The sequence below is a fragment of the Sphaeramia orbicularis genome, chromosome 3 (genome assembly GCF_902148855.1).
Source record: "Sphaeramia orbicularis chromosome 3, fSphaOr1.1, whole genome shotgun sequence".
NCBI lineage: Eukaryota > Metazoa > Chordata > Actinopteri > Kurtiformes > Apogonidae > Sphaeramia > Sphaeramia orbicularis.
This window is the reverse complement of record NC_043959.1, coordinates 22,476,851-22,493,435: the sequence shown is the minus strand read 5'-3', so window position 1 is coordinate 22,493,435 and position 16,585 is coordinate 22,476,851. Positions and strand designations below refer to the sequence as shown.

Genomic DNA, 16,585 nt, shown 5'->3' with positions numbered 1-16,585 from the left:
TGAAAAATGTTTTGGGTAAAAATAAAGGAATACATTGAAACAAGAAAATACATTTAGGCAGTGTATTCATTTTAACCGCGTTAATTCTACCCATTAGTGTTTACAAACATCATTTTATTGTTTTGTCACTGCATGTTCTCAAACTGACGTCCGTTCTGGTCCAGACACTGCTGACAACGCCAAGCAATGGAATCGCACGTATCACCTAAACAATTCCCTCGGTATTTGCGTGCATTCACGTTCAATAGCTGCTCTCAATTCAGCGCCTGTTGCAGGTCTCAGCGTAGACTTTGTCTTTTAGGTATCCACATAAAAAAAGTCTAGTGGTGTGAGGTCTGGTAAACGCGGAGGGTATTCAACCAAACCCCTGCGTCCAATCCACCCGTTTGGCAAGTTCACCAGACCTCACACCTAGTTTTCAAAAAATAATAGTAATAAAAGTACTGGAAGGTAAAAATAAAGTTATTGCACATTTGAATTAGAGTACTGGGAGGTAGAACAGGTTATTGCACATCAATGTTATTATCGTTAACGAAAACAAACAAAATGACAAAAACTAGAATTGTAAAAACATTTTCGTTAACTGAAATAAATAAAAACTAAAATTAAAAGAAAAAAAAGATAACTAATTGAAACTTTATTGTGTGTTTACAAAGCTAACTATAACGGATAAAAATTCTGGATAAAATTCCCTTCGTTTTCATCTTTGTCAATGTCGGATTGATATAAAATCGATTTATTTCCCTCAAGCAATTTTAGCTGCTGGCACTATATATTTAACAGTCCATCACTTCTTGTCACTTGTCGTTTAGTTGTCTTTTCATCCCCATTCTACCTGGAAACATGGAGATTAAAGTTGGGAGAAAGCAGCAGAGTCCTGTCTGGGATTTATGAATATGAGAGTGAAGAAGATAAAATATATGAAGAAACTACAACTAAACTAAAACTAAGCATTTAGAAAATAATGAAAACTAATAAAGAAAACTAGCAAACCTGCTCTAAAAACTAATTAAAACTAACTGAATTAGTGGGAAAAAAAGTCACAACTAAATAAAACTAAACTATAATGAAAAATCCAAAACTATTATAACCTTGTTGCACATTCAAATAAAAGCACGGTATTGTTTAAGTGTCTGTAAGTGTGTGAGGAATGAGAGTGACGAGTGGCCTGGGGTACCTCCTTCCCTCCTTAATGTCCTGTACCATTAGTCTGAGTGTGGCTGGGAGGAAGCTGCTGTGGAGGCGGGTCCTGTGAGCGCTGGTGCTCACCGGCCTGCAGTGTCTCAGGTTGTAACCCGTTGTGTCCCAAGAAAGCTACATACAAAATCTGAAATGAATCCGACCAATAGTTTAGTTGTTTAAAGAATTCCCTGATGAAGATGGCATAATATAAACATATAACATATACTAGGGATGTAACGATATGAAAATTTCATATCACAGTTATTGTGACCAAAATTATCACGGTTATCATTATTATCGCGGTATTATTGAAATTGTGCTCAAAATGTTCAAAAAGTACTTATATGCACACTGAAATAATTTAACCAAGTTGTATTTTGAAAAAAAAACAAACAAAAAAACTAATAAAATAATAGGCACAATGTACCTTCTGTTAGCAGAAACATTCAAATATTAACCCTTAGTGGTCTGTGCCTATTTTGTCTGTTTTTCAGTACTTTACTAGTACTTTACTACTTTACTACAGTACTAACCTACTATATCAATACAAAAGGCAAAAAAACCCACAAAAAATATATATATAAAATCCGATTTGAAAAATGTATATAATTTATCGCATAAATAACACAAAGATGCTTCATGAACCTTTTCAACAACTTTGAAAGTGAATATTGGTTCCAAATATTAGGTATATACAGGGTGGGGAAGCAGAATTTACAATGAACATTTAGTTGTTTTTTCTCAGCAGGCACTACATCAATTGTTTTGAAACCAAACATAAATTGATGTCATAATCCATACCTAACACTATTATCCATACCTTTTCAGAAACTTTTGCCCATATGAGTAATCAGGAAAGCAAACGTCAGAGTGTGTGATTTGCTGAATGCACTCGTCACACCAAAGGAGATTTCAAAAATAGTTGGAGTGTCCATAAAGACTGTTTATAATGGAAAGAAGAGAATGACTATGAGCAAAACTATTACGAGAAAGTCTGGAAGATACTATTAAAGAAGAATGGGAGAAGTTGTCACCCGAATATTTGAGGAACAGTTGCTCAAGTTTCAGGAAGCGTGTGAAGGCAGTTATTGAGAAAGAAGGAGGACACATAGAATAAAAACATTTTCTATTATGTACATTTTCTTGAGGCAAATAAATTCTCATGACTTTCAATAAACTAATTGGTCATACACTGTCTTTCAATCCCTGCCTCAAAATATTGTAAATTTTGCTTCCCCACCCTGTATAACTAAAATTGTAATAAATTGAAACTAAACTCAAATATTTGTCATAAAAGCAGATCTTTACATTGGCGTTTTCTCCAGAAAAGTGCTGTAATCAAACACAGTTATCATGATAATTAGAATTTAAACGGTAATACTCACCGTCTGCATTTTACCGTGGTTTATCGTTACACCGGTAATCGTTGCATTCCTAACGTATACTATATAAATGAAAATAAAGATGGCAGAGTCAAAACAGCTGTGAGTTTGGTTTCAGCTGTAAAACCAATAACGAACACATGCTGATGATGAATGAAGTCGTTTTGGGATCCGACTGTGGGTTTTTTCCTTTAATGGACACTTAATATCCCTCCACTCTCAACACTCATTTGCCTTTTTCCTCCCTTAAAATGTCCCGTCCCCCCCACATCACCCCCCTCCCTCACTAATAAGCGGTCCCTAATCAGCCTTCCTGCCCGCTCTGGTACATGGGGGGGGCAGACTTTAAAATGTGTTGAATCAGGCCATCCGGGGGCCTGGGGGGAATTAGACTTGCTGCATCATTGCACATCAAGCACAGGGTGGAGTTGAGTCGGTCTGATTTCCTCCTGCGGACACGCCATTAACTGATAACCGCCGTGTCCTGGGGGAAGCGTTCTGATGACTCATGAAATGAAGAGGCGCTCGCAGAGAGAGATATCACTGTCGAAAATGAAGGCAGTCCTTCAGGGTCTGAATAACTACCTGCTATCAGCGGGCTGCTCAGTTTCAGCATCCGCCATCTGCACTCCATGATCAATCTGTTATCGTTTAGTGAGACGCCATAATTTGGTTTTGGTTTCCAAATACACTATGTGGACAAAAGTATTGAGACACGTTGGATTCAGGTGTTTCTTTTCTAACAGGGGTCTGGGATACAAAACAATAACAAATGACGTAATGTAGTTTTATATTGGGATAAATATCATTACATTGGTTAGTTTGGTTTAAATTATCTTTGCTTCCAAAATGCCTCAGAGATGGTTTTTACTTAATTTCTCTCAACACTGATTTTGTTTCTGTTTTTTTATCCATGACTATGATTTTGAATGGTCTTCCTTTAAATTTTTTTCAATATTTTTCATGGTCTGACTGTAAATTATCATTTTCTACAACTTTCTTCACATTTTTTAAAAAATGTTCACTTTTTTTTTTTTTTTTTTTTTTTTTTTGTTGAACCATCCAGACCACTCAGGTCGTCTGGTGCAGGTCTGCTCTGTGTTCCAAAAGTCAGAACTAAACATGGAGAATCAGCGTTCAGTTTCTATGCTCCATATATCTGGAACAAACTACCAGAACATATCAGGTCTGCTGAGAGTCTGAGTTCTTTTAAGTCAAGGTTAAAGACTCACCTGTTCACTGCTGGCTTTGACTAAAAGGCTTTTTACTTTTTAAATTTTGTATTTTATATTCTCTTTCGAAACTCTGCACTGCAACTCTTACTTTAAAATGTGTGTGTTCTTATATTTTTGGATTTTATGTGTTGTTTGCTTGCTGTTTTTAATCACCTTTTACATGTTTCTTTTATAATGTTTTAAATGTTTCTTTTTCCCTTGTCGTCGTATTTCAATGTCCTGTGTGAAGCACCTTGAACTGCTTTGTTGCTGAAATGTGCTATACAAATAAACTTGCCTTGCCTTGTTTTTTTTTTTTTTATCCATGACTATGATTTTAAATGTTCTACCTCTAATTTTTTTTTTAATTTTTAATTTTTATTAATTTATACATTTACATAAACATGTACTTAGTCATAAAAAAGACACACAGTACAAAAAAAGTAAATTTCACAACTAACCTATTAAACAAAAGAAAACAAGGCAAAATCATACAAAAAACAAGAAAACAATAAATAATATTATTAACTTCTCTTTATTTTTAAATGTTTTTCATGCTTTGACTGTAAATAATAATTTTCTACCAAATCTAACCATCGACTTTCTTCATATTTCACTTAAGAAGAAAAATCCCCCATTAAACTTTAAGGAAAGACTGATGTTTATGAACTATATGGACAAAAATATTGGGGCACATCATGTCTACAGCTGTAAATGTCCTGTTCATGCTGATTTGAGATAAAAACATCAGTATTTCCGTGAAGTTTAATGGGAGATTTTTCTTCCTCAGTGAGATGCGAAGAAAGTAGATGGTTAGGTGTGGTAGAAAATGATTATTTATAGTCAGAGCATAGAAAATATTGTAGAAATTTGGAGGTAAAACATTTAAAATCATAGTCATTTAAAAGTAAAACAAAAAAAACAAAAAAAAACAACTAATCTTTGTTGAAAAAAATTGAGTAAAAACCATCTCTGAAGCATTTTGGAAGCAAAAATAACAATTTAAACAAAACTCACCAATGCAGTGTAGTATTTATCCCAATATAAAGCTATTTTATATCATTAGTCATTACTGTTTTGTATCCCAAACACCTGACGTGTCTACATACTTTTGTCCACTTGGTGAATGACCGCTTTCGCACTTGAGTCCTAAATGTTGAATGTTAAACCCAGCAGTGAAAACCTGAAGGGTCATTACCGCTCCAGGGTTGGGCTGTAGTTTATGCAGGTAATTTCCACAGATGAAGACGTCTCACTCAACGAATCCTTTAGAATGTAAAATGAGAGAAGGCTGGTTCGGTGTGGATTTTTCAGCAGCACCACCGCAGGCAAACACCATATATTCACGCTGAGCTTCTGATGTTTCCATGTTTGTAGTTTAAAGAAAGTCATTTCCTTACAGAATGGTGTGGTGGAGTGTCGCAGGATTTTCTGTCCTCCGGCAAACTGCTCCGAGGACTCGCTGCCTGTACACGTCGATGGGACCTGCTGCAAGAAATGTAGACGTGAGTATCAGAACACGCCTGGATGAAGCAACCAAACAGGAAGCCTGATCTGAACTGACAGGATGTCGAATTGATGGACAATTCTACTGAACTGGTGCAAACTGCTGTGCTACAACCAAAAAAAAAAAAAGTTGTAAAAGCATTCAAGTGTGCGAATCCTCACTGAGATCCCTCAAACTACAGTACAACAAATCTGAAGTAACAGTACGCCTTCTGTTCATGAAGTTGTGATCATTTCATTTTCTAAGATTTTACTGCTAATAGAGATTTGATTGAGGTCATCTGGATCAGTTTAATCATAATTCTGATGCTGCTTTTTACTGAATAAACCCCTTTTTTCCTGACACACACCTCAGTTGTAGTCATAGTAAAGAGGTTGCACTAAACCGACTTTTTTATTTTTTTTTTAATAATATTTTATTTTGGAATTTTCAATTATGTAAAACAGACACATACACAAAAAAACAAACAAAAAACCCCACAAAAAAAAGCAAAACAAAAACACAAAGGCTCAGATGTGTGTAACAACTGATCAATTAATTAACTAGTCAGTTTTTGTTCAAAAAAGAAAGAAAGAAAAAGGGACAGAGGCTGAAGACAGTCACTGGTACACAGATATACACCCTAGTCCAGTTTAACTTCCTCCAAGTCTAAACTGACTTTTTTTGAAGAAGTTTTAAAAGAAGTTTTTCAGTTACCCAAATGTACAGGGTGTCCCATAAGTCTCCATACATAGGAGACATAATACATTCCATATATATATGGTTCTAACATGTATTTCTTTATACTTCTTCTTTATAGTTCTTCAGCAGACACACATTGAAATGTGTTCCCGACAAAATGGCAGTCATATAGCGCATATTATAGAAATAAAAATGGTTTATGTCAAGAAACGTTTGTTTTTCCTATGTATGGAGACTTATGGGACACCCTGTAGATTACCATTAGTTAAAGGGTACCACTGGTGAATTACTACAGGGTTCCCATGGGGTCTTAAAAAGTCTTAAAAGTCTTGAATTTACAAATCTACATTTAATACCATATTAATTTTGATATGGTAAGTTTATTAGTTTATTAGTCAGTTTTATCCCCATTAGCTGCTGCACACCACAGCAGCTACTCTTCCTGGGGTCATTAACAACATAAAAACAAAGCGCCACAGTTTCCCACAACTCATCAACAAACAGGAAGTACATACACTCAAAACAACAACACAACAACCAAAAATCAACAACAGCACACAATACAAAACAATAACAATAATAATACCAACAACAAAAACAGAAAAAAGAATAATAAATAAACCCAAAAAACAAAAAAAACAGCTCCAAAACAAACCGTCTAGATGATGTAATTATAGGATGTGCAATAGCTCAGTTGTTCTTGGGTAAATATGAAAATTCTCAACCTTTTAGAAAAACTAACTGCTTGAATTTCTGAAATTAAAAGAAGGTCTGGAGTGATGTTATACTTTTCTTTTTTTCTTTTGTTCAGAAGTGGTCGGTAGTTTTTAGAGGCTACCTGCTTCTGAGGAAGATTGGAGTCACAGTCGAAACTGTCAAGCAGGTAACATCTAAAAACTATCGCTAATCTGAACAAAAGAAAAAAAGAAAAGTATAATTACATTAACAGAAGACAAAATGAACATCATAAGCCTGATGTGATGTTCCCATAAACTTGTTGGCTATGTTGTGTTTAAATGTGTCTGTTAAACGTCCACCAATTAGGATCCATTTATACTGATCTACAACTGTTTTTGTTGTTGTGTTTTTTTTGGGGGGAAATTATCTGCTTCAGAGATTAAATGAGCTAAATGTTGTCTTTTTTAAAATATATATTTATTCATTTTTACAAAAAACAACAACACAACCCCCCCCCAATGCACATCAGTGAATTTACAGGAACACCGTCCTGACAACAATAAATTCATATGCTACGAATTAGTAATCATATATCAAACTAGAAAAGCACTCAGAGAGCACAGACCTCCACTAAGGCAGATCAGACCTCCCCTGATCACCACCAAAATTTAATCATTTCTTCCTTGTGCCAGTATCAACATTTCCTGAAAATTTCATCCAAATCTGTCCATAACTTTTGACTTATCTTGCTAACTGACAAACAAGAGGTAAAAAAGCAAAATGTCACTCCTTTAAGATAAGATAAGATAAGATAAGATAAGATAAGATAAGATAAGATAAGACTTTATCGATCCCACCATGGGGAAATTTAACAGTTTACAGCAGCAATATGCAACACACTAGCACAAAAGAAAAGGCAGGTAGAAATAAACATTCTTAAAAGGAGAAAAATTTAAGTATAAAGTTTTTTTTTTTAAGTATTTACATCAGGGGTCTCAAACATGCGTCCCGCCAAAGGTTCCAATCCGGCCCGTGGAATGAATTTGCAAATTGCAAAAATTCCACAGTCAATGTTGTGGAACTCATTTTCGTTCAGGTTCTGCAAACAGACCAATATGATCTGCAGTCAAATAATAACAGCATAAAAACCTACAAAAAAGAATGACTCCATATTTTCTTCTCGGTTTGTGAAAAAAAATAAATGATACAATGCCTATAAATAATGACAACTTCAAAGGGCAAAAAATAACATTAAATTATAACAATATTTACATTTTTTGGGGCGGCTGTGGCTCAGGTGGTAGAGTGGGTCGTCCCATAACCAAAGGGTTGGCGGTTCGAATCCCGCTCTGTCCTAGTCAGTCCGTTGTGTCCTTGGGTAAGACACTTCACCCTCCCTGCCTCCAGCGCCACCCACACTGGTGTATGAATGTTTGGTGGTGGTCGGAGGGGCCGTAGGTGCAGATTGGCAGCCACACCTCTGTCAGTCTGCCCCAGGGCAACTGTAGCTACAGGTGTAGTTTACCACCACCAGAGGGAGAATGTGAGAGCGAATGAATAATGGGTCAATAACACTAGGTTACAAAAAAATGTTTTTTGCAAGTTGTCTAGGTTTTTTCAAATGAATTAGGACCATTTTGCACCGCTAAATCCAAAAAATGACATCTGTTTTTCTCAATCAGGTCAGGTTTTTTTGCTAATTTGATTTTGAAAAATTTGATCTTCTCACAAAATTGATTACATTTTTGTGACTTTACCAGTTGATTTTTCATATAGTTCTCACCCAAAATAGGTTTGTAGCAAGAATTGGATACCAATTTATTGATTAATTGAGTGTTGATTTATTGATTAATTTAATTATAGATTTATAACCAAACTTAAACTTAAATCAACTCAAAACAATAATTTGGAAATCTTGCATAGGTTGATAGAACTTTGTGACGGGACAGTGAACCCATGTGTGAATAATAGTACACAAAGCACAACTGAGGCAATGGATTTATATACATATAAATACTTTATTAACTAAACTAAGACACACAAATAACATAAAGACAAGAGACAAATACAACCAAAGGAGCAGGAGATTATGGACAGGAGAATATGTAAATTAAGTTGGCAGATAGCTATATTCAAGAGATTATAATGTTAGTGAGGTTACGTTGAGGTAAACCTACTTAACTTGGAATAACACCAACTCAGATAAATCAGGAGCAAGTTTTCTTACAAGTTGTTGCGGTGCGGATGCAGCAACTGGCACGGCCTTGACGGCGGATGGATGAAGTCTTCTGACGTAGTTCGAAGCAGGAACAGGCTGTGAAGCGACGTGCTTGCGCTGGAGGCCTGAAGGTCTGAAGCTCTGAAGTTCTGAAGTTCTGAAGTTCTGAAGTTCTGAAGTTCTGCTGGCTGGAGGAGGTTCACAGCTGGCTCTGGCAGCTGGTTCTGGAAAGCTCGCCAGGAGAAGATGGAACAGCTCTGAGAGCCAAGGAGATGGTCAAGACTCCTTGGAGAAAGCTCTTTGTTCTTAGGTGAGAGCTCAGAAGAGGTGGAGAAAGCTCTTTGCGTAGGTGAGAGCAGCCAGGGTGGAAAAAGCTCTTTGGAGAGCTTAGAGGATAGAACAGCTCTTCTCTGTGAGAGCCTGGGAGAGGTGGAAAAGACTCCCGAGATGGAAAAGACTCCCGAGATGGAAAAGACTCCCGAGATGGAAAAGACTCCCCGGAGAAGTTGGTTTCATTCATTTTTATAGTTCTGTCCAAAAACCAGCTTGCCACGCCTTCCTCGTGCATATAGATGAGTTATCGATGCCTTGGGGCGTTGCCTTCTTTGTCTGTTTTCGGCGGGAAAACGCCTCCTCGTGAATATTCAAAAATATCACGTTTCTCTTCCCTCTTGGGAAGACAGAGGGGGAGAGGACTGTGGCTTAGCCTTGTAAGAAAACTTTGCATCCTCAAATAAGATCCTCTTAAACTTTATACATCACCTGTAACCTCACTTAAGCATCAGTAAAATAATAGCATGATTATTCAGACATGCTATAAGCAGTGATACTCTTACTTTCACATAATTCACCGTGAACATGATCAGGATACACATATGTGAAACCACAGGTCAGGCAAATGGCTTAAGTATTACATGCATAAAAGAGTTAACGTGCTGAGTTAATCAACATTAACACATAATGTAATACATTATTTACATGGCACATAGAGTGATTTTATCATTCAGTCCTTTGTTCGTTTCTGGGTTCATCTTCACCTCTGGATAAGCAAGAATAATGGGACACAGATGTTGAGAGGCAAAAGGTCAGCTTAGTGTCAAAACCGAGTCCATTAGGCTCATTCTTTAAGATCATCTGTCTGCGTAAATGTCATTTGCAAAGGATGTCCCAGTACTGACCTGGTGACGGACCAATCAGCATGGTTGTTCAGGAATTTGGTTTGACACGGAGAGGAAGATAATATAATTTATACTTCTGTTTTTGAGTCTTGTTCACTCACTCCACCGTCATCCGGCTACAGGTTTTAAAAGAAAAAAAATCTTTTCTAACAGGATTCCTGTTAGGTACAATGGTGTATTCACCGCAGATGTAGCAGAATGCGTCAGACTTATTTTTGCAAGATCTTCTAGTCGAAGCCATTTCATTCACCTGTAATATTAAAAAAAACATTAATCATAACTTGGCAAAAGTCAAATCTTCAGAACTCGTTTATTGCAAGAAATATGAAAGAATTTTGTATCATATGATGTGAAAATGCCCATAAATGTAAGCAAAAGTGTTAAAAAGCCAATATGTAGCATAGTTCAGAAAGTCGACCTGACTGAGCAAAATTAATGTGATTTTTGGATTCAGCACACCAAAATTATCCTAAATCAGCTCAAAAAACTTAAACAATAAATTTGTTGTTGACCAGTGTAATGTCAAGCGCTTTGGGTGTCTAGAAAAGTGCTATATAAATCCAATCCATTATTATTATTATTATTATTATTATTATTATTTACAAACTATCCTGTAACAATAAAATGTGAATAACCTGAACAAATATGAACAACCTGAAATGTCTAAAGAAAATTAAGCACAATTTTAACGATTTCCTGCCTGTTCCTCAGTGTTTAGTGTCTTTGTAGATCTGATCCATAATGCACATGTAGAAATGATAAGTTGAGGCAGAATATTGTTAAAATTGCACTTATTTTTCTTCGGAAATATCAGTTTTTTCAGGTTATTTACTTTTTTTTTTTTTTTTTTTTTTTTTTTTAGATAGTAATTTTTTTTTATCATTTAATTGGGCTTTTTTTTTTGCACTAAAACAGACAAAAAATTGCAGTTGTCATTATTTATAGATTATTCTGTTATTATTATTTTACTGGTCCGGCCCACTGGAGATCAAATGGGGCTGAATGTGGAACCTGAAAGAACATGAGTTTGAGACCCCTGATTTACATAGTAATTGCTCATATATAACATGTGGTGGTGGGGGGGGGGGGGTTCCTTCTTACACAGAGGATGTAACAGTCTGGTTCTGAAGGAGCTGCTCAGTGACAGTGGTTTTCTCCCACAGTTGTATTTTTATCTGTGTGCGTTCATGCTGCAGCTGTGGGTGTCACTGGGTTTACTCAGTGGGATTACTGGGTTCCACTAAACCACTGACAGAGGCCTGATGGGTTCCTGGTTTCCTTCAGACCACTACTCTAAACCCCCCAGGGTCTGCCAACTGCTCACACACATCCACCACCGTGCTTGTCTTCCTACGCCGCAACAAAAAACACCAAATCCCTGAAGCAGAGTCCGTCTTTGCATAATTCCAGCCCCCCCCCCACCTTCCATCCTTCCACTCGCTGCTTCTTCTTCTTCTTCTTCTTCTCTCCTCGTCTTCCTCCCCTGTGAACATCACAGATCTGGCACAGCGAACGCCGGCGCTCCAGAGCTGTGACTGAGCGCTCGGCGGTCCTGCACCCCCGAGAGGAGCGAAGCACGCCGTGATATCATAGGGTTCATTTTCTATTTCTGCTTTAGCGCTGGAGGAATATTCAGAAGGGTCCGCTCTGTTGTATTCTTAATGCGCTGTTACTTTTCCTTTCCTATGCACACTCGCCAAGAACAAGTTTGTTTCTAACGGAATTAAGTATGCACCAGTTCAGCCTGGAAACTTTTCTCTCAGGCGAGCGCTAAAGCAGCTTTTCCGATTGTTTAGAAGACCACAGGGGGCAGATATTAGCAGAAGGATCATTAGATTCCAGGGGTTTTGTTTTTGTGTTTTTTATCTGTTATTGAAGCTGTGGTGTGTGTGTGTGTGTGTGTGTGTGTGTGTGTGTGTGTGTGTGTGTGTGTGTGTGTGTGTGTGTGTGTGTGTGTTCACCTACAGCCAAATGCACCTACATGGGCCAGAGCTTCTCAGAAGGACAACGCTTCCTGTCCAGGAGCTGCAGGGAATGCAAGGTAACACTGACACTAACAGTAACACTAACATGAACTAACACCAACACTAACTAACAGTAACACTGAACTGACACCAACACTGACCCTGACCCCGACACCAACTCCAACACCGACTCCGACTCCAACACCGACTCCAACTCCAACACCGACCCAAACACCGACTCCAACACCCACTCTAACACCGACTCCAACTCCAACACCGACCCAAACACCGACTCCAACACCGACTCCAACACCCACTCTAACACCGACTCCAACTCCAACACCGACCCAAACACCGACTCCAACACCCACTCTAACACCGACTCCAACACCGACCCAAACACCGACTCCAACTTCAACACCCACTCTAACACCGACTCCAACTTCAACACCGACTCCAACACCCACTCTAACACCGACTCCAACTCCAACACCGACCCAAACACCGACTCCAACACCCACTCTAACACCGACTCCAACACCAACACTGACCCAAACACCGACTCCAACTTCAACACCCACTCTAACACCGACTCCAACTTCAACACCGACTCCAACACCCACTCTAACACTGACTCCAACACCAACACTGACCCAAACACCGACTCCAACTTCAACACCGACTCCAACACTGTCTCCAACTCCAACAGTAACACGAACACTCATGCTGCTGCTGCTGACTCCTGTTCTTCTCCTTCCTCTTCTTCTTCCTCTTGTTTTTTTCTTCTTCCTCCAATTTTTGTCTTCTCCTTCTTTTACCTCCTGTTTTTCCTCTTCTCCACCTTCCTCCTGTTTTTTCTTCTTCCTCTTGTTTTTTCTTCTTCATGTTTTTTCTTCTCATTTTTCCTCCTTTTTTCCTTCTTCTTCTACTTCCTCCTGTTTTTCTCCTCCCTCCTGGTTTTTTCTCCTTCTCCTCCTCCTCCTTCTTATTTTTTCTTCCTGTTTTTTCTTCTCATTTTTCCTCCTTTTTTTCCTTCTTCTCCTCCTTCCTCCTGTTTTTTCTCCTTCTCCTCCTTCCTCTTGTTTTTTCTTCTTCCTGTTTTTTCTTGTCCTTTTCCCTCCTTTTTTCTTCTTCTTCCTCCTGTGTTTGTCTCCTCCCTCTTCTCCTCCTTCGTCTCCCTCTTGTTTTGCCTTCTTTGTGTTTTTTCTTCTTTTTCCTTTTCTTTTTTCTCTTCCCTTTTCTCTTTCTCCTTCTCCTTCTTCCTCCTGTATTTTTCTTCTTCTATTTCTTCTTCTCCTCCTTTGTCCTCTTGTTTTGTCTTTGTTTTTCCTTCTTCTTTTTCCTCCTGTTTTTTCTTCTCCCTTTCCTCTTTCTCCTTCTTCCTCCTGTATTTTTCTTCTTCTATTTCTTCTTCTCCTCCTTTGTCCTCTTGTTTTGTCTTTGTTTTTCCTTCTTCTTTTTCCTCCTGTTTTTTCTCTTCCCTTTCCTCTTTCTCCTTCTTCTCCTTCTTCCTCCTGTATTTTTCTTCTTCTATTTCTTCTTCTTCTCCATCTTCTTTTTCTTCTCCTTCCTTGTTTTTTTTCTTTTCTTCTGCTTCTTCTTCCTTCCTTTTCTCTTCCTCTTCTTCAGTTATTTTTTCATCACACCATCCAGAGTATATTACATTAAGTATAAAATAGGGACGTTTTCATACACATGAATATCATAACAACATACCTGATGATTAGATGAGAAGAGAAGATAAAATGTGTTTTTCTCATCACGGGGCTGAAGTTTCACATTTGAACATGAACATTTGTGTAGTTTCAGTGGGGATGGTTATAACCTGTTTAACTGGAATGGAAGTGTCCTGATTTGGAAACAAAAGAAATGAACTGTTGAACAGAATAGCAGTCTAAGCTGTTTGTCAGCCTGGTGTAATGCACATGTGTACATGACAAACAGGCATAATACTGGTCAAATCACACTTAGTTTTATTTTGACTAAATGTCAGGTTCGTGGTTGTTCGTGTTATTCATATTGTTTAAAGGACAGTTTGTAGATGTACACATTTTAATACTGTAATTTTACTTTTTTTTTTCTCGTTATTTTACCAGTGCTTTAGATCATTTTGGGCTGAATGTGGCCCCTGAACTAAAATAAGTTTGACACCCCTGCTGAAACCAAACCCAACGTAATGTAAAGACGTCTCCAGAGGACCATGCAGGTCCAAAAATTACTGTCTAGGGATGAAATGTTGCATAGGATAAAATGTGGCGCATTGGGAATGAAACTGATTCACCACATTGTCTGCTTTTCTAAGGTTTTTTTTTTTTTTTTTTTTTTTTTCTGTCCATAAATGATTCCCACACTGAAAATAAAAAACAGCTGGATGGGAATGCTCTCCCCTTTGATTGTAAAGCTCCGTGTTGGACTGCGCTCTGTGCTTTATTCAATTAGCCAGCAGGCCTTATTAGTTTTCCTTCCCCCCCTCCAATCTGCTCAATCTGCCTTTTGTCTCCCTTCTAATGGTGAGATAGCCAGGTAATTAGAATAACTTATGAACACAACACCACAAAGGCCTGATCTGAATTAGAGCTTCATCACTGTGTGGATTATAATTAAAGTCATTATTCCAGTTCAGCGTGGAGCAGGGGTGAGCTTTCTTCACTCCGAATGCATTTATCTTGAAAGCCAATATTTTAAGGGGAAAATTAGCGTTTTTGTGCGTGTAATTGCTTACAAAGGAGGATTCCTGTGCTCGCTGTTGGCCTTCATAGACCCCACGACGTCATTAAATTGTTTTTAAACTTTGTTTTCAAACAATTACAGCCATTGATCAGACTCCTCCATAAATGACCAACTTGTGGATGAATTATTCTCGCAGAAACCCCAAAAGGATTCGACTGGGTATGTTTGTACCCACAGACTCTATGTGGACAGAAGTAATGGGACGCATTGAATTCAGGTGTTTCTTCAGGGATATAGAACAATAATGACAAATGTGAGAAAATAGTTTTACATTGGGATAAATATAATGAGCTTTGTTTAAATTTTTATCTTCCAAAATGCCTTAGAGATGGTTTTTACTTTGATTTTTACATTGATTTTTTTTTTTTTATGACTATGATTTTAAATGTTCTACCTCTAAATTTCCAAAATATTTTTCACAATCTGACTATAAATAATAGTTTTCTACCACAACTAACAATCTACTTTCTTCACATCTCACTTAGGAAGAAAAATCTCCCATTAAACTTTAGGAAATATTGATATTTATAAACCATATGGACAAAAATATTGGGACACATGTCTACAGTTGTAAGGTGTCCTGTTCATGATGGTTTGAGATTAAAAACATCTAAGTAAAGTAAATATTGATGTTTTTGTTTTGTTGTTTTTTAATCTCTAATCATCATGAACAGGAGAAGTATTGTTTTGTTGTTTTTTGTATGATTTTGCCTTGTTTTCTTTTTTTTAATAGGTTTGTTGTCAAATTTGGTTGGTATTGTGTTCGTGTGGTTTTTTTTATGTCTAAGTACATGTTTATGTAAATGTATGAGTTAATAAAATAAAATAAATAATACAAAAACTTTAGGGGTAGAACATTTAAGATCATAGTTATGGATAAAAAGCGAACAAAAAAATCCATGTTGAGAGAAGTTAAGTAAGAACCATCTTCTTCCTGATGGTTGGTTGACATTGAAATATTGATGTTTATAAATTACATGGACAAAAATATTTGGACGCATGATGTCTACAGTTGTAAGATGTCCTGTTCATGATGATTTGAGATAAAAACATCAATATTTCCTAAAGTTATTTAGGATATTTTAGAGGGAGAACGTTTAAAATCAGTCGTGGATAAAAAAAAAAAAAAAAAAAAAAAAAAAAAGCTAAATTAATGTTGAGATAAATTAAGTCAAAACCATCTCTGACGCGTTTTGGAAACAAAGATAACAATTTCAACCAAACTAACCAATATAATAATACTTATCCCAATATAAAACTATACTATGACATTTGCCATTATTGTTTTGTATCCCAGACCCCTGTTAGAAAAGAAAGTCCCAATACTGTTGTCCGTGTGTGTGTGTGTGTGTGTGTGTGTGTACATATGGGTGGATGTTATCATCTCAGAGCTGGACATGAGTCCTGATTAGATCTGTGACCTCGCACCTCTTTCCTAACAGTCCTCTCACCTCCCAGTGGACGACGCAACAATGAATATATGCATTGAGATATGGAGAGAATGTGATGTGGTGAGATGTGGAATGTGCTGGATCAGAACACCAGGGTCCTCAGACCTCATGGAAAGACGTCACATCGGTCCACAGCGACCTTGACAACTGTGGACTCAACACGTATGCGATGTTCTGCATTGTGCGACACAAAACTAACAAACTATATACTCTATAACACAGGTGTCAAACATATGACATGAGGGCCAAAGGGTCCAATCTGGGGCATAGGATGAATTTTTTACACTGAAAATATACTAGTCAACATTTGCTAGGGATCAGTTTTATATTTGCACAATAATTGATGTTGTATAATATTTTGGGTGACTTCATATATTATGTGTGTACTTTGGCTAGTCAT

At 37.2% G+C, this 16,585-nt stretch overlaps 1 protein-coding gene across 1 annotated transcript in view; it reads left to right on the top strand.

Moving 5' to 3' along the window:
• Nucleotides 1-16,585, top strand: part of LOC115414140 (protein kinase C-binding protein NELL1-like) — an 806,279-nt gene that overhangs the window by 305,748 nt on the left and 483,946 nt on the right. Inside the window, exons 9-10 of the mRNA XM_030127358.1 lie at nt 5,181-5,283; nt 12,008-12,081. Coding sequence (XP_029983218.1) covers nt 5,181-5,283; nt 12,008-12,081 — 177 coding nt within the window. The remainder of the gene's footprint in view (nt 1-5,180; nt 5,284-12,007; nt 12,082-16,585) is intronic.